The following is a 26,716-nucleotide window of genomic DNA, read 5'->3' on the forward strand; positions in this document are numbered from 1 at the left end:
CATAGTGCTCTCTTACATGCAGTGCAACCCCTCCTCCTTTTCTCCCTTGCCTGTTCTTCCTCAACAGTTTAATACCCTTTCATGGCAGCACACCAATCATGCGAGTCATCCCACCAAGTCTCTGTTATTCCAATCAAGTCATAGTTCTTGGACTGTGCCAGGGCTTCTAATTCCTCCTGCTTGTTACCCAGGCTTCTGGTACTGGTGTACAAACACCTTAGATAACCAGTCAATCTACCACCCTCACTACTTGAACCAAGGGTCCAATTTTGTTGTATATTCCTCTTTGCATTTCTTCCCGGCCTCCAAGTTCCTTTCTACCCATAGAGTTTCAGTCACCTTCCCCTAGCAATCCTAGTTTAAAGCTCTCCTCACTAAGTTTGCAAGACTCTTGCGAAAATGCTCCTTCCTCTCTTGGTTAGGTGGACCCCATCTCTTCCCAATAAACCTTGTGCTCAGAACAGCATCCCATGATTGAAGAATCCAAAGCCCTCTCTCCAACACCACCTGCGTAACCATGCATTTACTTCCCCAATTCGACGGTCCCTACCTAGCCCTTTCCCTTCGACACGAAGGATGGATGAGAACACCACTTGCGCTCCAAATTCTTTGACCCTTCTTCCCAGTGCCACATAATCCACAGTAACCCGCTCAAGGTCATTCTTGGCCGTATTGTTAGTTCCCATATGCAGAAGTAGGAAGGGGTAGTATTCTGAAGGCTTGAGCAGTTTCATAAGGCTCTCAGTCACATCCTGAATTCGAGCTTCTGTTAAACAGCACACCTCATGAGATTCCAGGTCCAGTTGGCAGATGGATAGTTCAGTCCCTCTTAGGAGGGAGTTCCCTACCACCACCACCCATCTTTTTCTTCTGGGGGTGGTGGTCATTGAACCCCCACCCCTAGGGCTACACATCCCCTGTCCTACAGTAGAAGCAGTTATCTTGTAATTTTCTTCCTGTGAGGCTCCTTTCAAAGCATTCACCACCGCAGAACCTGTGGAGAGTGCCTGAAAGTGATTACTTATCTCTATCATCAATGGGGGACTCGTGTACCGGCCTTCTTTTTCTTCTAGAAGTTACATGCTGCCAGTTCTCCGCTTCATCCCTTACAGCCCTCCCTGATTCTTCCTCGTGCTGTGCTTACAAGATTAAACACTCCCTTCTGTCAAGGAAATCTTCATCCTTGAGCATAGGGTCAACACTTGAACCTCCAGTCCTCTAATTTTTTCTTCTAAAATGGAGACCAGCTTGCACTTAGTGCAGACGAAATCCCTTCTTTCCTCAGGGAGGAAGACAAACATGGCGCATCCCGAGCAGGTAACAGCAGCAGACCTGTCACTATCCATGCCTGCCATCCTAGAACAGTGATTTAAAAGAAAGGCAAGGGTCCCTGGTCCATTCCAAACTCCCTCTCTAAATTCCCTGTTTGCAGTCCCCTGTTCGCAAGCTCACCTGTTCACTTGGACACTGCTTTATAAAGCCCTGAACTGCCTTAAAGTCCCTCCCCTTACTGAGGCTCAGCCAATCAGCAGAGGCTTCTAGATAACAAGCTTATTTAGAAGTCAACAGATTCCAACTGCCAGTCCCAGTCCACCCTCTGTGTGTGTGGGGGGGGGCCCAGGGGAAAAAAAAAACCTGCTACTGCACCCTGCCATCAACCCTGCTATTGCATGCTGCCCCGTGGAGTCAGGGATATCAGTGCAAGCCCTAAGAGCCATGGTCTACAGCAGGGTACAAAGTTGATCCTGATACATCAATTCTAGCTATTCTAATAGCATGGCTAGAATTGTGTATCTGGGATCGACTTTGATCCCTAGTGTAGATCAGGCCTGAGGGCTTGTCTGCACCAGGGAAGAGTCAGGATGGGGACTTGTTGGAATGGTGATTGTGAGGTTTTAAATTGTCTGATTTGCTACTGGTGAGTCATGTTGGACTGCAGTACAGGTTGAACCTCTCTAATTTGGAACACTCTCATCCGGTATGATTATAATTAGCCAGACGACCACTTATCGTGGGTGTGGCCAAGTTTCCTGTGGTGCCATAAAGTTTGTTTACAACCACCAGTCCTGGCTTTCAGTGTTCTGTGCTGTTATTTAGCTGTAATTTACCCCTGAATACCTTCTAAGAACCCAGTAAGCAGTGGAAGTGTTGGTAATGTGCTAGACAATACTCACCTCCTCTCATCCCAGAAAATTCTCTCGTCCAGCACTGATCAGGTCCCGAGAGAGGTTCAACCTCTACTACACTTCACTTACGGGTTTTTTTTTCTCCATCCCTTCTATCTTACCTCAAGTGCAGGTACAATACATAAGCTGGATCTCTTTTGTGCGTGTGTGTGTGTGTAAGTCAAAAGAAGAATGACTTGACTGTCAAAGTATACATCTCGTTTGTGACCTTATGATTCATCAACCAGCTAATGCAATTTTTAAGTCCTTATCTACATGGAAATTTATTCTGGTATAAGGGAAGGTATGAATTGAAAATGTGATAGCTGTTCCATAACAACTCCCCAGGGACAGTTGTTCTGAAATAGTTTAAAACAATTTACTGTAAAACAAAAGGATATTTGAGTGCTCATCATTACCCATGAGACAATGCAGGTGTGGCAACATCTTTTACCGGACCAATTTCTGTGGAGAAAGCGACAGCATTTTGATATTACTTCAGAGAGTTTTGTGTAACTACAAAGCTTGCCTGTTTTATCCACAGAAGTTGATCCAACGAAAAATACTTCCTCCACTTAGTCTCTTTAATAGCTTAGGGTAACACGGCAGACATAAATGTCTATGAAATTTTACCATGAATTCATAATTGGCTTTGCCTCTCTTCTTCCCACTCCCGCCTCGTATGGATCCCCCCATTATTTGGGATGACAAACAATCAAGCATATATACCATCTAAGACTTGTCTACATGAGTGTTTAAAGGTATGATGTTAGCACATCAGCTGCACAACTAATGTTCTTTAAAAGTCCAGTGAACACAAGGTGCACTGCCCCAAACCTATTCTCCTCTGTAGTTTTACTCAATAAGTGCAAAAACATTCAAGACACGTGGTCTATCCTCGACTTTTAGAACGCATTAGCTCGCACAAGACAGCTAACACACCTTAAATTTCTAATCAAAACAAGGCCACAATTTCTGAAGATGATAGGAGCAGGAGAGGAGCCTTTTTAAGAGGTCAATGTATCAACTAGCTTGTGAGTTCAGAATTTCTAGACTTTTTTTTTTGAATAAAAGTAAATACTGTTGCTTAGAATAGATAATACTGTGGGAAATAATATACATATATCAAGAGGTCATCAAGTCCACTCGCTTGAACTCAGCAGGACCTATCACCACCCCTGACAGTTGTTTGTTTCTTTTTTTTTTAAATTTAACCTGCCCCAGAACCATGAAAGGTCCCTTCAGGGACTGGGCACTTAACACTTGGTTTACAAGGCCAATGCTCAAACCACTGAGCTATATCATGTGAACATGAGCCCCTCCCTGCTAAATGGCCCATACCCATTACTGCTGTCAACTACATTAGTCTGCACCTAATACTCAGATATCCATTTAAAGGTTTCACTTTAGCTTCACCATGGCTATGTCTACACTAGCCCCAAACTTCAAAATGGCCATGTAAGTGGCCATTTCGAAGTTTACTAATGAAGTGCTGAAATACATATTCGCTGCCTCATTAGCATGCGGGAGGCTGCGGCACTTCGAAATTGATGCGGCTTGCCGCTGCGTGGCTCGTTCTGACAGGGCTCCTTTTCGAAAGGACCCTGCCTACTTTGAAGTCCCCTTATTCCTATGAGCAGATGGGAATAAGGGGACTTCGAAGTAGGCAGGGTCCTTTTTAAAAGGAGCCCCATCAGGACGAGCCGCGCGGCGGTGAGCCGCATCAATTTCGAAGTGCCACGGCTGCCCGCATGCTAATGAGGCAGCGAATATGTATTTCAGCACTTCATTAGTAAACTTCGAAATGGCCACTTACATGGCCATTTCGAAGTTTGGGGCTAGTGTAGACAGCCCATATGATATAGATTCCAAGGAGACTGCACAATCAGGAGATGCTAAATAGATTAGTTCATGTAAGGGCAACAAAAACAAAAAACGAAAAAACACCAGTGGTCTATTCATGAAACATCTGCTTGTCTCTGGGGACTTTCTGTGGGCTTTTCTATTAATCTTTCATGTGAGAGCTGACAAAGAGAAGAGTTCAGAAACCCCTATAAAAAGAGAGAGGTCATCCAAAATAGGCAACATTAAAAACATATTGCTGCATATTATATTAATGTGATAGTAATAGAATGGGGAGACAAATGTATTCAGAAAATTGCTTTGGAATTTGACACTCCCTGAATAGTGAATATCCTGTCATACAAAGACTGAAAAGTCTATTGATGTCAAAGTGGGTACTGAGATTCAAACACAACTATCACTATGCCATGGGCAGTGGATTAGGTCTGTCACTTAGGTAGGTCATTTACTACTATCCTGGACAACACAGCAGAAAGTCTCATCACATTTCTACTTAAGATTTTACTGCTACTTGGGTGTAGCTCAGTGGACGTGTGCATACTTTGCATGTAGGAGGCCCTGGGCTCACTCCTCTGTAGCTCTAAGCATGTGTTTTGGTGAGAGGGATAGCTCAGTGGTTAGAGCATTAGCCTTGTAAACCCAGGATTGTGAGCTCAAATGAGGGGGGCTTTCAAGGGTCTGGGGCGGGTTTGGTTAAAAGTAGAATTTGTCAGGGACGGTGATTGGTCCTGCTGTGAAGGCAGGAGTCTGGACTCAATGACCTCTTGAGGTCCCTTCCAGTTCTATGATATGACAAAGCTTTTGTTTATAAACCGTTCATCAATGTTATTACAGAAATTATAGATGGTTAAAAGCAACCTGTTGGAGTCAGACAGTTGATTCACCACTTATGCATCTGTTGATCATATATTAATCCTTTAGAACAGCAGGGAGCAAACTTTTCCAGTCAAATGCCAGCTATTCCCTTGAGGCCTTCCAGGAATTTGTACATGCTCCCCTCCATTACTGCACAGCTGAAGCTTACTCAGCAGTGGAGCTTGGTCTGAAGGTGGAGCTGGGGGAGGAATTAAACTAGGGCCAGAGAGCTGGGTATGGATCTGGCCTTGAAATGGAACAGGGCTGGGAGCAGAGCAAGCTGGGAGCATGGCAATCTCTGCCACATACCAGGGACCACTGGTTTTCCAACTACTTTGTAAGTAGAATTTTATGTTAAAACATGATCAGAAATTGTTCAAAAGCAAATGAACCCATCACCATTGTCATCTTCAGCATCAAGGAAATGGCCTCACCAAGAGCATGTTCCTTCACCCCTGATTTCTGTGTTTAAACAGAAAATAGACTCTTCCACACAAACTCAGCTTCAAAGCATGGACAATACTAGATCTCTTGGGACAGAACACTAAGATGAGTTTTAGTACTTTTTTGGCATACACAGGAAATCAAAGTCCCAGACAGAAAGAAGTGTTTGATTCACAATTGGTCATAAAACGTTGCTATGAATAACACTTGGTCTCTGTGGAGTGTGTTGTTGGGAAATCATGCCTGCTTGACATATTACTATGGAAAAGAGCCACTAACAACTTTTAGAGTACACACATGATTGTTATGCAAGTGACATGTTCAGTTTATGAAAGACACACATGATTTTAAGACAGCTTCTGACCGACGACATACACGTCATCTGGTGCCACATTCTTCTGAAAACCATGCAAGAAGTAACCAGGAGGGGTTATTACTTCACCACCTGCACTGTTCACTTCTTAAACACGAAAAACTTCAAGACATGAGCTAAAGGAGCGAGTAAAGATCCCACACGTAGTAGACACTGTCCAACCACATGAGAAAATACAGGTCTTGCTCCATTCTAAATAAACATCAAAACAAAATGCTGCTCATGCTGAACACTCTTCCTTCACCTCCAACTATCCTTCTGCTTCATTCCTACTTATACAGATGCCCCTCATGGTCAGGCCAGATGAACGTGACCCAAGTTCTAGGCATACCCTACACCTTGTTGCCCAATATGGCCCTTCCCCTCTTTGTGGTGGTCACCACAAAGGACACCCAGCACATAAGATCTGATAGGTGGTGGAGGTCCTGCCCCTGTTAACCTAATAGAAAGCTGGAGATTCTTACCTCCCACCCTCCTGCCATCCCTAAGTGTTCCCTCTTTTCTGGTTGGCTGTAGTTTGTTCCAGAGGAGAGAACACTCAGTCCCCTTGCTACTTGAGCAGAGGAACTTGAATCAACCCCTACCATCAGAAGCCCAGCAGAGTTGTGAGAAGGAGGCGACTGGCAGGACCTTCCTCTTCCAGGCTGGCTGCAGACTATGGCTACGTCTACACATGCACAGTACATCGAAATAGCTTATTTCGATGTAGTGACATTGAAATAGTCTATTTCGATGAATAACGTCTACACGTCCTCCAGGGCTGGCAACGTCAACGTTCAACTTCAACGCTGGGCAGCACCACATTGAAATAGGCGTTGCAAGGGAACGTCTACATGCCAAAGTAGCACACATCGAAATAAGGGTGCCAGGAACAGCTGCAAACAGGGTCACAGGGCAGACTCAACAGCAAGCCACTCCCTTAAAGGGCCCCTCCCAGACACAGTTGCACTAAACAACACAAGATCCACAGAGCCGACAACTGGTTGCAGACCCTGTGCATGCAGCATGGATCCCCAGCTGCCGCAGCAGCAGCCAGAAGCCCTGGGCTAAGGGCCGCTGCACATGATGACCATAGAGCCCCGCAGGGGCTGGAGAGAGAGCATCTCTCAACCCCTCAGCTGATGGCCGCCATGGTGGACCCCGCTATTTCGATGTTGCGGGACGCAGATCGTCTACACGGTCCCTACTTCGACGTTCAACTTCGAAGTAGGGCGCTATTCCCATCCCCTCATGGGGTTAGCGACTTCAACGTCTCGCTCCCTAACTTCGATTTCAACTTCGAAACAGCGCCCAACACGTGTAGCCGTGACGGACGCGATTTCGAAGTTGACGCTGCTACTTCGAAGTAGCGTGCATGTGTAGACATAGCCTATGACATATACCCCTGCATCAGTTACTTGCTGGTGACATCTTCTAAGTTAAGTCAACAACTATGAGGGCTAGAAACGTCTTCCCTCACCATGGAAACTAAAATCAACTACTCAAGCATGAGGAAAGTGATCTAGAGGCCAGTGGTGCCCATGCAGAGAGGAACAGAGGACTGTTCTGAAGCCCAGTCTTTTATAGTAGCAGGAGGAATGTTGGATCAATGCAGTAATGTGCACTGGCCACCCCACAATGAACCTGACTCAGAACAGCTCTGGTAGTGCAAAGCACTTCACATGCAGCCCAGGGCCAGCACCTGCAGAAGCAGTTGCAAAAGACATTTACCTGTTCTGTAACTGGTGTTCTTCAAGATGACTTGCTCATGTCCATTCCAAGTTGGGTGTGCACAGGTGCACGCCAAGTCGCTGGAAGCTTTTAGTCCTAGCCAGTAGCCATAAGGTTGGTACGGCACCCCCTGGAGTGGCACCAATATGGCAACCAATATATGCGCCCCCTCAGCCCCCCGGCCTGCTCAGTTCCCTCCTGTCAGCTACTCCAACAGTGGGGAAGGCGGGAGGGTTTTGGAATGGACATGAGCAACACATCTCAAAGAACACCAGTTATGGAACAGGTAACTGTCTTTTCTCCTTTGAGCGATTGCTCATGTCCATTCCAAGTTGAGTGAATACAAACCAATGCCTAGGATGTGGGGTCAGAGCCCCGAACAGACTGCAGGACAGCCCTGCCCACTGCAGCGTCTTCCCGTGCGTGCTGTGTCAAAGCGTAATGTGCTGTAAACATATGAATTGAGGCCCAGGTGGCCACCCTACAGATATCCTGGATAGGCACCTGCACCAAATACGCTACAGACAATGCTTGCGCTCTCATGGAGTGTGCCCTAACTGGAGGGGGAGGAACCCCTGTGAGCTTGTAACACTCCTTGATGCATGTCACTATCCAAGAGGAAATCCGCTGGGAGGAGACCAGAAGGCCCTTCATCCTATCAGCAACTGCGATAAAGAGTTGCTGCGTTCTTCTAAAGGGCCTAGTCCTATCCATATAGAAGGCCAGTGCCCTTCTAACATCCAAGATATGTAAACATTGCTCCCTCGGGGAGGCATGGGGCTTTGGGTAAAATACCAGTACAGAAATGTCTTGGTCAACATGAAATGTGGACACCACCTTAGGTAAAAACGTGGGGTGAGGTCTCAGCCTAACCTTATTCTTGTGAAACACCGTGTACAAGGGATCTACTGAAAGTGCCCTCAACTCAGCTACCCTCCTGGCTGAGGTGATTGCCACCAAAAATGCTGTTTTGTAACTCAAACAGTGGGGAGCAGGTCAAAGGGGGCTAACACCAAATTGAGGTTCCATGGGGGCAGTGGTGCCCAAACCTGGAGCTTGATTCTTTCTAAACCTTTCAGAAACATTTTGACTACAGGGTCTGAGAACACAGAAGATGTTCCATGACCCGGGTGAAAGGCTGAGATAGCAGCTAAGTGCACCCTAACCGAGGAAAGGGACAAGCCCTCCTGTACCAGACACCATAGGTAATCTAAAATCAATGGGACGGGGGCTTGTGAGGGAGATAGCCCTCTTGTAGGCACCCACACCAAAACCCTTTTCTACTTAGCAAAATAAGTCACCCTCGTAGAGGGTTTTCTACTATTTAACAATACTTCCTTTATGGAATCCCAACAGGCCAGCTTCCGGTCCCTCAGCCATGGAACATCCACGCTGTGAGGTGCAGCAACTGGAGATTGGGATGTTGCAGTCTCCCCTCTTGCTGCATCAGCAGGTCTGGCCAGATCAGCAATGTCATTGGCTTGTGGATCAACAGGTGCAGGAGGGTCAAGTACCAGTGCTGACGGGCCCATGCCAGTGCCACCAAGATGATGGATGCCCCATCTGAGCGAATCTTGAGGAGGACCCTGTGCACTAGTGGAATTGGAGGGAACACGTATATTGGCATGCCTGACCAGGGGACACTGAAGGCGTCTGCCCAGGACCCTGGGCTCTGATTGCACTAGGAGCAAAATGTCCCACATTTCACATTGAGGAGGGAGGCAAACAGGTCCACCTGGGGATACCCCCACCTCCGGAAAATAGAATGAACGATGTCCGGGTGCAGAAACCACTCATGAGCCCTACAGGACCCACTGAGCTGGGCCACCAGTGAATTGTGCACACCTGGCAGGTAAAGGGCCTGCAGCATGATGCTGTGCTGCATGCAGAAGTCCCAGAGCATCATGGCCTCGTGGCACAGGGGACAGGAGCGTGTGCACCCCCAGTTGTGTACATTGCTGTTGTGTTGCCTGTACTGACTGGCACATAATGTCCCTCCAGATTGGCCTTGAAAGTCACACATGCTAGTCTGATGGCCCTGAGCTCCCTCACATTTATGTGGAGCCAAAGGTCAGAAAAGCTCTGAAAAGCCTGGATTTGTAGCTGACCCAGGTGTGCTCTCCATCCCCATTACAAAGCATCTGTTACTAGGGAAAGTGAGGGCTGCTGGGGAGTGAAGGGAACTCCTGTGAGGACAACCCACTCATCCAACCACCAATGCAGGGTCGACAATGTCTGTGTCAGCACCGTGACCACCAAGTCCAAACTGCCTCTTACAGGGCAACACACTGACGACACCCATAGCTGTAGAGGGTGCATCCTTAATGTGCCGTACCTCGAAGGTGCACGCTGCCACGTGACCCAGCAAACTCAGGCAGCATCTGACTGTCGTGGTGGGAACTGCCAGGATGTCTCAGATGATGGCCCCCATGGACCTAAACCTGTCGTCCTGCAGGAACACCCTGGCACACCTGGCATCCAGTCATGCCCTTACAAACTCTATTGATTGAGATGGGACCAACACTGACTTTGCCTTGTTGATCAAGAGATTGAGGCTTACTAAGGTTTGATGGATCATATACATGCTGAATCACCCACTTCCTGGACTGACCCTTGACTAGCCAGTCATCCAGGTATGAGAACAGCTGCACCCCTTGCCTGCGTAGGTGCATTGCTACTTCCTCCATGCATTTGGTGAAGACCCTTGGGGCTGCAGACAGACCGAAAGGCAGGACTGTGAACTGATAATGGTTTTCATCTGCCATAAACCTGAGAAACCACCTTTGAGGAGGGGAGATTGAAATATGTGTCCTGTAAGTTGAGAGCCTTGAGCCAATCCCCCTGCTCCAGCATCAAGAGTTTGAGACCCAGGGACATCATACAAAATTTTATCTTCTTCACAAAATCATTGAGACCTCTTAGGTCCAGGATGGGTCTCAAGCCCCGTCCCTTTGGTTTTGGAATTAGAAAATACTGAGAATAAAACCCCTGTCTCCTGAACCTGGGAGGAATTTCTTCTATGGCCCCAGAACCCAGGAGGGATCGCGATTCCTGATGTAACAGAATCTCGTGGGAGGCGTCCCTGAAGAGGGACAGGAAAGAGGGTTAGGAAAAGGGGTAAGAATAGAACTGAATGGCGTATCCCCTCTCTACCGTACGCCACACTCACCAGTCTGTGGTGATGCTGCACTGTGTATGGTAAAAGGAGGACAGGCAGAACAAAAAAAGTGTGGATCCTGGAGTGGGTGAGATCAATTTGACGCTCCTGACAGGCCATCGAAACTGCAGCTTGGGTCCCTGTGGGCTCTTCTGGTAGCCCTGAGGTCATTGGCCTGAACTGCACCTGCCCATCCTGTTCTGCCTTCTACTGCTGTCCCTTTGTGGCTGAGAAAACTGTCTTTGCTGATGACAGGGGTTAAACTACCTGCAAAGTACCATCTCGCATTCCTACAGGCCGTAGGAAGGGCGGAAGCAGGGGTCTGCCAGACCATTTTAGTTGTAGTGGCAATTGTTTTGATTATGGGCAGAGCCACCCTGGTTTTGGGCCACTTTCCTAAGGAGCTGTTGAAAGGCCCTGCCATCCTCCAATACAGGTAAGGCCGATGATCCTGTCACCACCTCATCCAGGGAGGAAGACAATGATAGCCCTTCCACCTCCATTTGGAGGGGAAGGGCAGTCGAGACCTGTTCAGGTACTTGGCCCCCCATGGAAATTATGGGCAAACCGAGGGGCACCATAGACGGAGCTGCCATAGGCACCAGCTGGTTCAAAAACCCTACCACAGGAGACACACACAGCACCGTTACCGCTCCCTGCACTTGAGTCAGTGCCAGTGCCCGGGCTGGTGCCTGTTCCATTGGCACCAGAGATACAAATACAGATGGCACCAGCACTGAAGGGGTCCAGTCCCACTGCGACCTCACCGATGAAGGTGCTGAGGTCGATGCCAACGAGGTAGAAGCAGGCAGCTCCACAATGACTGCCGCTTCCTGTCTTTGTTGCGGTGGTGGGGTGCCCAGTGACACTGAGGGTGCCGAGCATGGGATTGGCGGGCGCCCCCAACACCATTAAAGGCACTCCAATGTTCCGGCCCTGCACCTCGTGAAATGTCCATGGGGTCCAGCAAGGCTACTGCTGAGTCTCCTGTGAAGCCGGCAGCCAACCTGTGTTGTCCGAGCAACGATTACGGTGCCTGCGATGGCTATGGTGAGACCTTCTCAAGCTCCCATTCTGTCTGGAGCTCGAGTAGAAAAAGTCCAACTCCCACGCCAATTCAGAAGCAGATGACCACAGCGGGGCCATCAGAGTCGGCACAGAGGTCATGCATGCCAAGGATGGTGCCAGAGTACAGGGCACCTGAAACCGGCTCGCAGTCTGTTGGGTTGGCACTGGAGCACTCGGCACCAAATACAGTGTCAATGCTGCTGTTGACGTGAGCGCAGGGGGTGGCACCAGTGCCACATCCAAGAGCCCTGATGGCTCTGTTTCAGTGCTACGGCACCTGTCCTCGACAGACGGAGAAGGCCCCCAGCACCGACACCTGCAGGAGTCCTTGTGCTGCTCGAAACATCTCTAGTGTTGAGGGCATGTTCAGCACCTGGGAGCTCCTGCTCTCGGTGCCAGGAGTCCTTAGGCATCACCATGGTTGACGGTACCGGTGCACTTTGCACCAAGAAGGCTCCACTCTCTGCTCCTGTGGGAGACTCCTGAGGCTTAAGAGCCGCCTCCATTAAGAGGACTTTTAGGCGCTGGGCCCCTATCTTTCAAAGTTCTGGGCTTAAAAGCCTTACAAATAGGACAGCGATCACACGAGTGTCCTTTCCCCAAGCAAATCAAACAGGCTGAATGGGGGGGTCACTTTTGGGCATATGTTTGCCATATTTTGAACAAGTCTTAAAACTTAGGCAGCCAGGCATTCCCCAGCATCGATGGGGACAGAAAGCCCCGCCTCAGCTATTAGTTAAAACACTAACACTATCAAGTACTAAATTATTTACACTTCTTCAAGAACTATTTACACATTACAATTGGCTACTAGCTAAACATTTGGGCAGAGAAAGCAAGAGCTCCAACAACTGGCAGCACGGTGAGAAGGAACTGAGTAGGGGTGGAGGGGCCGGGGGGGGTCGGACGGTGTATATATTTGTCACCATATTGGCACCACTCCAGGGGGCACCGCACTGACCCTATGGCTACTGGCTAGGGCAAAAAGCTTCCAGTGACTGGCACGGAAAGAACGTGAGCAATTACTCAAAGAAGAATTACATGGTTTTCACAAAAGCATTAACAACAGTGTCTCGCCCTTTCAGAGTTCTGGTCTTACAGATGTGACGCTCGACTTTCATGTGTGATTTCCGCAAGAACTTGAGGCAATAGCTAAAGGCATAGGACATTATAGTCAGAGCAGGGCTTAAAACCCAGAGACCATACCATGATCTGCCAAAGTCCACCATGGGACTCTGTGTCTAACTACACTACTTAATAACTTATTAACTACTGTAAGCCAACTATTTACAAGGTCTTAAAACGCGACAACTACAGTAGAACCACCACTCTCTCTTGTGAAGGAAGAAAATGGTGTTCTGATTAATCAATATGGGGAGAAAGCAGGAACTGAGAGGGTGAAGGGCTGGTGGCAGTTAATTTACAGCTCCTGGGCGTAACACTCAGACAAGCAATACAATCAGTCTTACGGATACCACTAAGGCGAAAACTCCTGTGGCTGGGCACAAACCTAGAATGAAATGGAATCAACAAAAGCAAGCACTTGAACAATTAGAGCCTTTTGACAATGCTCACAGAACAGAATGGCTACACTAAAGAGATTAATCTCATCTAAAACATTTCAGTTTCTTTCCTTGGACCCTTAGAAGTGACAGCTTTTTTAGGAAATGTTTTTCCTCTTCAGCAACCTTAAAACACCTCAAGAGGATTAGAAACTTGGATGACATTTTAAAGCCTATGGATTACATAAGATCTAAGAACAAAAATAAAACAGTGAGGTTTTAAACATTGTAGACAAAAGGTATGCAAGTCCTGTTTTTCTTCTTAATAGTTAAACCATCTAAAAAACCAAATGACAAAATGAATAGACTTTTTATACTGTCATTTGCACATAATCATACATCGGTTTACTAGTCAATTTGCAAAACCAATAACCTGTTTGAGATTTTAAAAAAAAATCAGTATTCTAGCAAAAGATTCTTTGATGTTTAGAACTTATTCACTACATGAATCATTAACTCAGTTCAGTGGACTGCTCTACATAACAAGTAGGGCTAAAGCTGCTGGCGGATATTTCTCTCAAAACCTTCCTATTTCCAGAATGTGTGGTATGTCTGGAGCATGGGAAGAAAGAATGACCACTAAGAAAAGTAAAAAACAAAAAACAAAAAACTTCTGGAGGACCCAAAAGAAAGTAAGTAAAACAATTTTACCACATTGATTACTGGGATAGGGATCATTATCCCCATCTATGGCAGAATGCTACACATGCCAGAGTGTCACACACCACATATGGGATCTGACTTTAGAAAGCACAACTTCTAGGCTGATATGTATTCGAGGGTCAAGGAAAGAAACCCAGCCATATTTCAACTATTCCTATAAAACAAGGGAAATTTCTACTGCCAAATCTAGTTTTATTTCTTATATCTATCTAAAGCATCAAAGCAGCTAAGCCCCCTAAAGCAGCTCTAGCACCATGAACCAGAACTACTGGGAGTTGCATTATTCCTCCTTAACAGAAGCACCAGTGGGTTTTAGAGCCACTGACATCTTCTCAAGCAGGGCAGACATGGGGACCAGCAGCAAGGGACTGACTGCATCCACAGACTTTCACTCCTCTGCTGTTGAGTCACTGGCCTATACTTTGCACAACTTCACTGGGAGACTCTCAGCAACCTCATTAGTGCCCTATTGTCTTCTCAGTAATGACCACTTTATTAGCAGTTTAACAATCACCGCTTCAGTCTTAACTGAGCTGCTAATTGCCTGGTTGTCTATTTGAGCCCTTCAGCTGAGTCCTCAGCAAAATAATGACTTTGCTGTTTCCACATCCAGCTTCTCCTCTGCTAGGTATATATTCACCATATATTAGCCCAAGTGATCAGCACCTGGCTCATCCTCAGTCAGGTGTGAGAAGGCATTCTGCAAAGCCGCACTTGATTTGCTGGGTCTACACTGGTACGATACTCCGCCATACGAGGCTCTAAAACAGCGGTCAACAACCAAAATAGCAAGAGGAGCCATTTTTTTCCAGTTTGGTAAAAAAAACTCAATTCAAGAGCTGCAATGCATGTGAATACGAGATGGTCCTTAAACAATGTAAGACCATACTTTTTGTAACCCCAGTTTTAAGAACAGCGGTGATTTGTAATGGGATGCATATGTACTGCAGGATATTCACAATTTTTTATATATTCTACTTCCTCACACTTCACGTGTGTGTTTGTACCACTGGCTTCCTGATTTTCACTCCTGAACCTTCTCCTTCTCTCTGGAGGACGCTTGGGGAATTATGCATTATTTCAAGATCACATATTGCTCACTATTTAGATACGAGCTGTTCATTGTTGGGCTTTTAGATGTTCACCATTTATCAAAAATAATCAGGAGGGCTCGTGTTAGCTTGTTTTTTTACTTTGCAGTTATAACCTTGGGAGCCACAAAGAAGTCCTTATAGAGCTGCATGTGGTTCTGGAGCCGTAGGTTGCAGACGCCCGCTCCAGCACCTCTGGCATCAGATCCAACGGTTCATTGCACTGGTCTAAGATGACAGGTTCCCTGATTCTTTCTCAAAGAAATGTGGGAGAAACTGCGTGTTTTCCTGGACACCCAGACCCAGAACTCTGGGAAGGCACTGGAAGACTATCTGCCTTAAGTGGGTCACTCTGCATCCACACTGCAAAGCAGACAGGTAATCAGCCCGAGAGCAGCATTCAGGCTTAAGTCTGTATCCAGAATGGATAATGTGTCCTGAGTTGACATGACCAAACTCAGGTGAGAGGCTTATTTGTGTGGACAGGAGTCTGGTTAGGATCAATTCTCAAGAAAGAGCCCACGTTGATTAAGACGCCCTCAGAAGTCAACCAGTTCACATAAAGTCTAGACTTTAATGCAGTGAAAAGGTGTGTTTTATTTATAACCCCAAAGAAAAATGTGAATATTTCAAAGGCTTTTATATTTGATGTATTAATCTCTCCTTGCCCATGTATGCCACTTTTAGTAGATTGTAAACTCTTCTGTGCATGGGCTACATTTTTGCATAATGCCTAGCACAATGGAGTGGAGAATTCCTGGCAGGAGCCTGTAGGCATCACTGTAATATATAATAATGGGTTCCAAAACTTGTGTTTTGTCTCCTGCAAAGTAGGACCTCAGTGCTGTTGCAAGTGCTGGCAGAGGTCCTCTGCCCACATCCCATGGAACTACACAGAGCTGTAGGGGACTCATATGCCCATTTGAGAGGGATGGAATATCACATTAATATAGGTCTCAATCTGAACTGTTTACAGCTACTGGGCTGCTGCTAGAAATAAGCATTTACAAATGGTCTCGAAGAGCAGGATTTTCAGTCTGGCAGAAAATCCAACAGTACGTTTTAAAAATAATTTCAGCGCAAGCCAACAACTTCACGGGGAACTAAGTTACCTTTGATGATGTTAGTCAGAAATAAGGGGTACCCAGGAGTTTTTCGGCGAAGTTCCAGGTGTTTTTGATATAGTTTTACTGACTCCCCTCATCTCAGCACTTGCAGTTTATGTACAGTAAACATCCAACTTACATGTAGGTTGCATTCCCTGGCAACCACGTGTAAGTCAAATTTCCCTGCTGCGCTGGTCAGTTTCCTGGCTCCCAGGATGCAGGGGGAGCAGTGAACCAGGTGGCAGCCTGGCTCCTGTCCTTGCAGGAGCCGGAAGTGGAGGGGAACTAGGAACCAGGCTGCCACCTGGTTCCTGGCTCCCCACCACTCATGATATCAATTCACTTTAATCCAAGTAAAGTGCAAATCCAAATTGCGTAAATAGGGGTTTTCCTGTACTCTGTGGAGACATAGGGATGTGCGTCCCATCTATCACCCCACCACAGTTCAGGAACCCCATCATAGCCAAACTGTCCACTATGTCCTGCACATTTCCCACAGTCACTGTCTTTTGTGGCAGGAGGGTAGTGAGTGCCTTGGCTACCTGGATCAACGCAGCCCCCACTGTAGATTTGCCCAATCTGAATGATTGCCCACTGACTGCTAGCTGCCCAGCACTGCACACTTCCACACAGCAACGGTCACTCACTTCTGAACTGCCAGAGCAAGTCTCATTCTGGTATTGCTGCGCTTCACGGCACGAGAAAGCAATTCGCTAAGTTCCATCAAAGTGGCCTTATGCACGTGGAAGTTCTGTAGCCACCTCTGATCATCCCTTACCTGCAGAGCAAAGTGGTCCCACCAGTCTGAGCTTGTTTCATGGCCCCAGAACCGGCGCTTCACTGTATACAAAGCATTGAGTACAGGCAGCATCTCTCCACTCCTCCTCTCCAAAGTCTCACATTCATATATGTTCTCGTCCTCCCGCCAGTCTTCATCACTCTCACAGCTGCTGAGGCTCTGCACATACTGCAGCACGATGTGGGAGGTGCTCAAAATACTCGCCGGCACAGTTTCAAGCCGTGCAGGTTCCACGCTAGCCTTGCAATGGTATTTGCATGCTATGAGTAAAGGGCATGAAAACACTGTTTGCTGCTGCTTTCCAAAGGAAGGGGGAGAAGTGCATTCTGGGATGCTGATGACATGCACCCATAACCATTCGCAGCACATTTTTCTCCCATCAGACACCGGGATGTAAACCCACAATGCAATGGGGAAACAGGAACTGCGGGATAGGTACCCACAGTGCATTGCTAAGTCCAAGCTGGCAACACTAATGGGGACACATTGTCAACTTTGTGTGCCAGTGCAGACATGCACCTTTGACTTTGCAAAATTGGCTACTAGAAAACTGACAACAAATTTGACCTAATTTCATAGTGTAGACATACAAACCCCTAGAGATGGATTAACTACCATGACAGAAATAGTTCTTCCATTAGCTTGGTAGGTAGAATCTTTACTAAAGCACTTCAGCTGCAGCATTGTGTGTGTAGACAACTCTTGAGTGTCATCATCTCATTCTTCTGCTTTCCTTAAAGGACTTGAGACCTCATCATGCTTTAAGCCTTCTCTACTCCAGAGGCTATTTCTGTCTGTTTTTAATTGGGTTCCTCACTACTACCAACAGCAAAGGTGGGAGTACCTGCAGAAAAAAGGCGTTGGCTTTCTCCACTATTTTACCACCATGGTGTGTAGATTTACTATGAGACAATTTATCTGCTGTTGCTTAACACACTGGTGGCTACCTGAAGCCCTGCCTATATTAACACACCTACCTTTGCCACAACTGGTGAAAGAGCACCAACATTTCCAATAGACGCAAGTTTCTGGACAGAAAATTTACCTGGTAATTTCCTCTCTGCTAGCAGTGTCTTCTACAATTCTGTTATGCATGGGGTGTGCTCTTCCTACCTATGTCCTCTGGATGTGGTTTACAGCTGCAGTACAGTTCGTGTAGGCTGTATCTCCTTCTTGCCAACAATTGAGTCATTCTGTAGCTGTGTGGAAAACTCAGAGGACATTTATAACTAACATTAATGACCAACTTATTAACTATGCATACCAGGTCAATTCCCTGCAGAGTAAATAGACCTATTAAAATGCTGACCCTTGGCAGAAAGCTATCTTGGGAGAGTAAAACTAGAAGATGCTACCAGCAGAAAGAAAATCATCAGGTTTTCCATTCTGTAGCCCCAGTGTCCCCAACATTTTGGCTCCTAAAGGTGGTAGCAAGCAGTGATATAGCAGTGATATAAAAAAGGATATATGCTTCCCAACTCCTTAGGGACTGTCGCATTACAGGACCACTACATATGTTCTTGCCAGAGGCAGCTTCTGTGGAGGACAGAAAATCCACATTGTTGTGTTTGACAAAGGTGTTACCAGTGACAGAGGCACTGTCCTGCATAGTTCTACAGTAAAGGCACATGCTCACTTGGCCCAGGCATTTGTAGATAGACTCCTACTGTTAGCTGCTGCCTAGTGAGCTATGGTGTGGGGGCTGAAAACCCTTAATCTGTACCTTCTTAGAGAAAGTCAAGAGCAGGATCTCTTGGACTAACATTGATCTGCTGAGAGCTAAAGGCTTAACTTGGTCCAGATTGAAGAAGCTTTTATTATGGAGACTCTCCTGGACACAAGCAAAATCCTAACGGATTTGGAAGACAGGCTTTCAATAATCAAGCTCTCAAGTGAAAAAGATCTGGCTGCTGAAAAGTGCTTTGGAAAGCTGCTAGGTGAATTCAGTTACAGATCTCTCAAATGATAGAACCACAGCTTTGTTGGCCAGCACAGAGTTACAATGATCAGCTTTGCTTAGTTCAACCTTCCCTTTCTCAATGCTTTTGACAAAAGGGTTGGAATCCACACAGCAGGCCATGTGGCTACCTATCCATGGGAACTGATGCCCTGCTGCACTTGGGATCCGCTTTCCTGATGAAGTATTTCAGCCACTGGGTATTTTTGCACCTTACAAATCAACCAGAGGAAAACAGTGTCTGATATCAGATGGAAGCATCATTCTGACTAGCTGACTGTACAACTGCTAACAAAGCCTCTTTTCTGATTCAGCTCCTTTTCTGTAACACCTTTAGAAAAGGGACAATCTATTCTGCACATCCTATTATTGCCATTGCTTCTGCATAAACAGCTATGTCCCCTTTTCCTCCTTCATACTTTACATATGCAGTTGCGGTTGTACTGTCTCTCCGGCCCAGGACATAACTGCCCCATGGGTTGTTCTGGAACCTCCAGTGAGCCAGTATGATGGCTCTGAGCTCCAGGAGATTTGTACTGTGCTTCTCAGCATTCTTAGTACCCTGCGCCATTCTGAGTCACCCCAACTTAGCAGGCTGGCATCCATTGAGACAAACAGGGAAACTGAAAGGCATAGGGCAGCCCCTTGCAGATGTTTCCAGAGACTGTCCGTCACACTGGAGAGCAGAGTAAGGTACTTGCCTTGAGATCATTGCCTGATTTTTCATGTGTCCCCGGGAGAGGCCCTATACTTTCAGAAGGAAGACCTATAGACCCCGATGTAGGATTTTAGCAGTGGGGTGATACCTATGCGTAATCCTAGCAGGTCCAATAGCTGAAGGCACCAAATTGTGAGTCTAGTGAACTTCCACAGGAAAGCAGATATCCTGGATCTTCTGGAACTGGTTGAGTAATGGTTAGCTCTTTGCCATGCAGGTGCCTATGTCTACTCCCAAGTGGGTTATCCTAGTTGATAGGATTAAAGAACTTTTTATAGTATTTATCACAAAATATGGGCTTCCAGGAAGCATGGACTTCACACTGTGGTGGTATGGAACACCTACTAGCTCAAAGCAGAGGGAGTGTTGTCCAGGAAGCGTATAGGTGAATCCTGTGCGACCTGAGGCAGAGATGATCACCACAAGAATCTTTGTAAAGTTCCTTAGGACCAATGAGAGACCAAATAGCCTCAAACTTTTTGCACCTATTTCCAACTTCTGCAAGGGCAGGTGGGAGAAGTTTTGCTGTTTTACCTGTGCCCTGCACAGATTCCAAGTCCATGAGCTCTCCTTTCTAGGTACAGGCAGTAGCAGCTGACGCAAAGGACATGGGCATTCTAGATATTTTTGTATTTTCTGGGCTTTTCTTTTTGGCACTCTTCACAAGTATAGTTTCCTGGGTATGGCCAAAATGTGTTCTCATCACTTGCTTTACACACAGCCAAATCCCTTCAGAGAGCTCCCCATCACTTTGTGTGTGTCTCTCTCACATCTCATTCCTCAAGAGATGGGACAGGGTCTGATTCAGATGGGGGCAGAAGGGAAGGAGCAATTTAGGAGCCTGGCATCTCTCCCCAGGGAACCTATGAGCCAGTTTAGACCTTGTGGTGGGGACCAGTATTTCAACAGGTGTTTTACTTTTGTGGTCCTCTTTTATCCTATCACTTATGCCCTTGGGCAGGCTGAATAAAGTCTTCTTTGTCCTTATAGCCTCTGTCTCTTCTGATCAGTATCTTGGTTGGTATCTCTATGGTGGAGTTGTGAAGCTGGCTGTGCGTGACTTGCCTTCTTCTAAGCATGAGAAAGCTGCTTTGCATACAGAGCAGCTTCTGGACTTTGTCTGATGCTTGTGCAGTTGATCTACTTTGTGAGATGGGGCAGAAGAGCCCAGTGAGGAGAAACTTGTGCTGTGGGTGGTTGTGACCACTGGTCTGCTCAAATACCTGGGACTGGGTTCAATAACAGCATCCCATTGAGACTGTTGCCAGGTGTGCTGGTCATGCCACTGAGCCTATCCACCTGCCCTCTGGAGCTCCCCACAACCATGTCCTGCTGGGGCAAAAGCTCTGGTCTCCTCTAGCCAAAGCAGAGTTGGAGTAACAGCAGCTGAGTAGAGCAATAGACCCCAAACCAGCTCAGCTCTGAGAAGGATCAGCTATAAGGATACTGACAGCACCGAGAATACATCCCCAACAGAGGACCAAAACCCCCCAACATCCATTTTACTCTGCATAAAAGTACACAGAGAAAGTTCAGAAGTTCACCCTTTATCAATGGAAGAGATATATGCAGTGTTTGCTCCCCCAGGTAAAAATTACTTACACTGGGCTTCATAATAAACAAAAGTGTTTTTATTAAGTATAAAAAGTAGGATTTAAGTGATTGTAAGTGAAAACAGGCAGATTAAAATAAGTTACTAAACAAAACTAAAACCATGCCAGCTAGTCCTAATCCACTAAGAAACTTGTTATGTGCAAATTTTTACCCTAACAGTTGTTCTAATAATCTCTTTCACAAAGCTAGGCAGCCTCCTAGCTTGGGCCCAATCCTTCCCCCGTTCAGTCTTAGATGTTTCCATCTGGAGTCTTTGGGGAGGTGGGGGGGAGAGATAATTTTCTGACGTCTGGCAGCTGCTCTGTTATTTGGTTTCCCACCTTTATATTCCTTTTGCCCAAGGCAGCAATTCTTTTTGTTCAGTTCAAACTTTTCTCTCTTTGAGTGGAAACATACCAGACTTAAAATGGATTCCAGCAACAGGTGGCCTGGCCACACGTCTTTGTGGGAAGAACCACAGTTTGGACTTACAGGAAAAATAAACCAACTTATAAATCATATTGAAAACCATTACGTTTCCTGTATATCATACTGGCCCTCATTAGCACATCTAGAATTATAAACAGATCCACACTTCATATTTCCAATTTCAGATACAAGAATGAAACATGCACACAAATGGAATATGCACATTCAGTAGACTGTAACTTTTAAAATATATTACAGGATGCATTTGGCCTAAAGTGTCTTTGTGTTGTGCAAACATTCATAAGTCTATTTTCATAAAGCATGGTGGGGAGGGCATAACACCCAGGCATTGAGTGGTTGTGACCACTGCATCGTTCAGACACTGCACAAGGATGTGGCAAGAAAACATGAAGTAAAATGTTCAAACTGCTTGAAAAATACCCAGAACAATGAAGTGGGGGGGAAAAAAAAAAAGAGAGGGATGGGAGCTAAGTCAACCACCACCGACTACTGCTGGAAACGGATTAAGTGGAAGAACAGGACGTGATCAGGGTAATGCACGTTTGGCTCACATCTGGAGGAGAGGAGCCCATGTGTAGCAGAACTGTGGGAAATACTGGGCTGCAGAAAAAGAGCTTAGCACAGACATAGCTTTAAAGATTTGAACCGTTTTATAGTACTCTTCCACAAATTACCATAAACAGTCATAATAAAGCCTTTGTGGCAGAAGTTTTATTTAGAGGGGAAATAATAATTTTGCATATACATGGCACAAATTAATTATATACAATATTATGATGCTGTTCACAGGAAGGTATCGATTTGAGATACATAATGCATAAGCTAAAATATACAAATGGGGGAAGGACATGAACCTAATGGCCTTTTTTCATTTAATTGCCTACAGATGTACTTTAAGGAATACTGATAATTTAATGTTCAAAAGATTTTTTAATAAACAAACTTCTAGTAAAGTTAACTGAAATATTTATAATACTATTCAGTTGTTGCACAGTATTTCCAATATACAATCAAGAAGTTACACAGAACACACACACTTATTATGAAAAAAATCTATTGCACCCACAATTTAAAGGTTTCACTGCTTTTTCTGGATGCTGCACTACCTTATGTATATAAACATTTACAACACTTTAGTAAACACAAAGCTTCTAAATGTAGTGCAGTCTTATGGGGGACACTCTCTCACCTCTTAAAAATAAATGTTAAATGCCCATATACTGTGCCATTTATGCTAAGCAAATGCCTTAAGTTACACTCCATTATTTCTATTTTGAGTCAAAAAAACACACACCTTCCCCATGTTCAGAAGATTAGCATTCCTCTGGTTATACATATTCTATACTATTTTGCTCAAACGCCACTCGTGGCATTTCATGTCTCAGTGCTTGTGACTTATTTGTCTCATGTTATTTGCCTCAATGTCCGGTTAAGTAATCCTGTGTAGAGTCTGAAGCAAAAGAATCTGCATCTTCATTGTCAGAATCATCACTACTGTCATCAGCAGCTGGCTCTCCTGTCAGTGCTATCCGGGCATAGTCATCAGTGTCTATGGACTTGCAGAAATGAATGGCATATTTCAGTTTTTCTTCCAGTACCTGCTTACAAGAATACCGGGGCAGCTTCAAGAGAAAGAAGCATGTATATGACTCAGGAAGGAAGTGGTCTGGAGGATTGTATTTATCCAAAACCTGTCAGAAAACAAGGCACAAGACATTTAGTTTTATGGCTCAACACAGGATAGCACACTAAAATACAAGACATTTAATATTTAAAAAAAAATCACTTATTTACTATGATGTTGGCTATTTTTAAAAATAAAAGCCACCAAATACAAAAACATTTTCATACTACATCAAAAAATTCTTCCACACAATATGAGATTCTTTGAAATGAACAGTATGTACTAAAGGAACAAGTTGAATTGTATCAAGGAAAGTATTTAAATGAAAACTTGTTGCTTAGTTATGCATTTTGCATCCTGTACTGCTCTATCAATTAAATTGATCTTGGTATTAAAACAGCTTAGTGAAATTGGTACATTATTTTGTGAGCCAACATCCCTTCTTAACCAACCTGAAGCTCTGTTGACCCTACCTGAATAACAAAGTCCCTGCCTCTGAAGTCTGCAATAGTTCTAGGAAGCCTTGTCCTGCCCCACACAAAACGTAGGAAGAGAGATCGTTCTGTATTGGAAAAGGATTCCATCACCTCCCAGAACCACTGTATCAAGGAGGCAGTAGGTTCAATTCCCTTATATGTTGCTACAGACTTCAGAAGGTGAAGTGGAATATCCGGGCTTCCACATACCTGGAAAATAAAACACAAAAAACAACTGATTAAAAAATCAGCCAAAAGCCATTTGCTCTCTTCTTTCCATCATAATGTTTAATCGGCTTATCAATGACAAAACGAAAATTATAAATGTCTACTAATTATGGTCCATTAATTATTTCAGCCAGTGAGGCTTAGATTAGGGGCAATGACTAGCCTCCTTTTATGTTACTGCAGCACTAAACTTAAAACTTTGCATCTATGAAGTGCTGTGCAAAATTAAATTAGCTCTCGATAGCTCTGAGAAGTAGTATCCCCATTTGACATCTGAAGAAACAAAGATTTTGATCTCTTTCCAAGTCAAATGTCAAATCTCAGCGGCGTTTTGTTCTTAGCTACACACAATCTATTACATCACACTTACCCAACTGCATGAAAAAGTAATTATAGTGGAAGTATAATAAGACAACTACAAAAGTATTTTCTACTTCTCTCCACTTACAAATTGCATGCAATCTAATGTAATGAGACTACTTATGTTGGATCATTAATACTTAAGTCAATGACCTAATTTTACATCATCAATCCAACAGAAGTAGTGAATGAGAAGATTCATACCATTGTTTCCAGTTCATATCCTGTGAAGAGTGAAAGCAGAGGAACAGGAACAACCCGGGCCATCCCTTCCCGAACTGCTGCAACTTGATCATCAAATTCATGAAGCCTGCAGAAAGGCATGTCAGTGGAAGTAAATTTCAGCCAACACTTGTTGTTATCCTTTGAGCAACTTACATTGTAAATTAAAACTACTGTTCAAAAATCATTTTAGTTATGCCAATTTGCTGCCTCATTTGTGCTAATCAATAAGGATTTGGGACAACATTTTCATATCATGGGATGCCCAGTTAGGCTCATAAATGCAATAATGGCTATTTAATTAAAAGTAGCTTCATTTTCAGAAGTGACCTGTACCTTCAGCTCCATTGACTACGGAATTCTGGCTGCTCAGTGCTGCTGAAGGTAAGATCGCTTGTGTGTCTATGTATGGATTCAGGAGCCTAACTAAACAATCAGGGTACAGAAATTTTGGCCTTCCTTTTTAAAACAAGATTGAAATTTTCTAGGTAGGACAGAATTTTTCCATTTTTGGAATCCGTTTTAGTGGCATATGAAGTATGAAAAAGTATGTGAGAAGGTCATTCAGATTAAAGCTGTCTTCATATTAAAAAAGCTTAGTTAAGCTTTGTCCATTCTTGTTAAAAATTTTTCCTCTACACTCTTGTTCAGCTCAGGAGGTTCACAATTTGGTGAATCTGGACGTAACTGTCAAATTAACTAAAATCAAAGCTACTCAAGTTATCCTATATTAAGGGATTACAATGTACTAAAAACTAGTTGCTAATGCTCCATCTTTAGGAGTGATTATTTTATGTGCAAAATCCCACACAATCTCCACCAAGATGGACCTAATTTCTGCAAAAATCTACCATATATTTTAGAGTTTACATGACCAAAAACTCCTCCAAATTTGGTATACAGCTTCTTATCATACCCTAAAGTAATGTAAGAGTTTGGCTGTGCCAGGAAAACAGGAAGTTCCTGGAATGAGATTGCTTCTCATAAAACCAAACAGAAAAGAGACAGAATCACCAGCTCAAGTACAGTTTTCAAAACTGACGTAACTGAGCGAAAGCTGAAAGAAACTGAAGCAAGATGAGTCAGAAAAACCAGGCAAACCTTCAATAGGGACTGCTTCTCACAAACCGTACCAATAAAAAGAGGTAAAGTGGAGAAATTTGGACTAGTGCTCTGTTTGGCGAAGCTAAATCAATGTTTAAGGTTTGAAAACTAGAAGACAGTGTTATTGGAAACCAAAGTGACAATAGCTAAAACAGAGCAAATGATAAGAGTTTATAGGGATGAAGAAAAAAATATACTTGATGGAATTCCCATTTTTAAAAGTTACTAGAAAATTCAACAGAAAAATGTTAATGCCTTTATAAGAAATCCAGAATAAAAATTAACTTTATAAAACTATTTTTGAAAAATACAAACAGCCCCAAAACCTTAATTGAGTTAAGGACCCAAGTTATCCCGGGTAAATTTGCTAGTGCATAAATAATGAAACGATCATCTCTGCCCCAAAGAGTTGAAATCTAACCGTACAGAGAAACAAACAAGCACAGAGATGAGGGTGGAGCACAAAATAACAGTCAGGGCTGTTGCTACCAAAGTGGGGCATCATAGAGGAATAAGGCATTCCTGGCAAACTGTCTATCAGAAAAGCCATTTTAGTGGCCATAGGTAAGAACTGTAAATTTGAGCATTCCCAAAATCCAAGGCCACAAAGTCACCTCTCCTACCCACACTCTGATCTTGACCTTAGCCTAACTGGAATAAAACAGTCTCACAGTGTGCAGGTCAGATGGCATTCAGCAAGGATGGAACAGTGAGGAGATTAAAAAAAGTTATTAAAGCTAACGTTAAAATTATATAAGACATTGGTTAAAAATTGCAAGTACATCTGGATACAGTGCTTAAAAATATCTGAAAGTACACTGGTAAATTTAAAAGTAATACCACATAGTAAATAATTAGCAATAATCCAAATAAAAACTAATAAGCAATTATACAATTTAGATATTAGCATCTTAATATGTAGGTACATCACTCATGAAATTCTAAAGACCAAAGAAAGCATATGCAGGAATGAATGTAGGTTGTCCCTTAGTAACTGAGAATTTAGGGTAGGTTGTTCCTCAGAAAACACGTTAAAATTACTTTCTAAAACCATCAAAGTCTCAAGTCTATTGCCAGATGCAAAACTTGCTCTTTCAATTTTGCATTTAAAGCTAAACAAGAAACTGA

General features: G+C 44.5%; 1 protein-coding gene across 6 annotated transcripts in view; it reads right to left on the minus strand.

The window, feature by feature from the left end:
- Window positions 1–21,150: 21,150 nt before the first annotated feature.
- Window positions 21,151–26,716, minus strand: part of HERC2 (HECT and RLD domain containing E3 ubiquitin protein ligase 2) — a 228,751-nt gene continuing 223,185 nt past the window's right edge. For all 6 annotated transcript variants that reach the window (XM_074992048.1, XM_074992040.1, XM_074992033.1 and 3 more), the window contains 3 exons: window positions 24,467–24,572; window positions 23,672–23,884; window positions 21,151–23,265 (listed from right to left, as the gene is read on the minus strand). In XM_074992048.1, coding sequence (XP_074848149.1) covers window positions 22,993–23,265; window positions 23,672–23,884; window positions 24,467–24,572 — 592 coding nt within the window. In that variant the 3' untranslated portion in view covers window positions 21,151–22,992. The remainder of the gene's footprint in view (window positions 23,266–23,671; window positions 23,885–24,466; window positions 24,573–26,716) is intronic.

Source organism: Carettochelys insculpta, chromosome 1, assembly GCF_033958435.1.
Source record: "Carettochelys insculpta isolate YL-2023 chromosome 1, ASM3395843v1, whole genome shotgun sequence".
Classification (NCBI taxonomy): Eukaryota; Metazoa; Chordata; order Testudines; family Carettochelyidae; genus Carettochelys; species Carettochelys insculpta.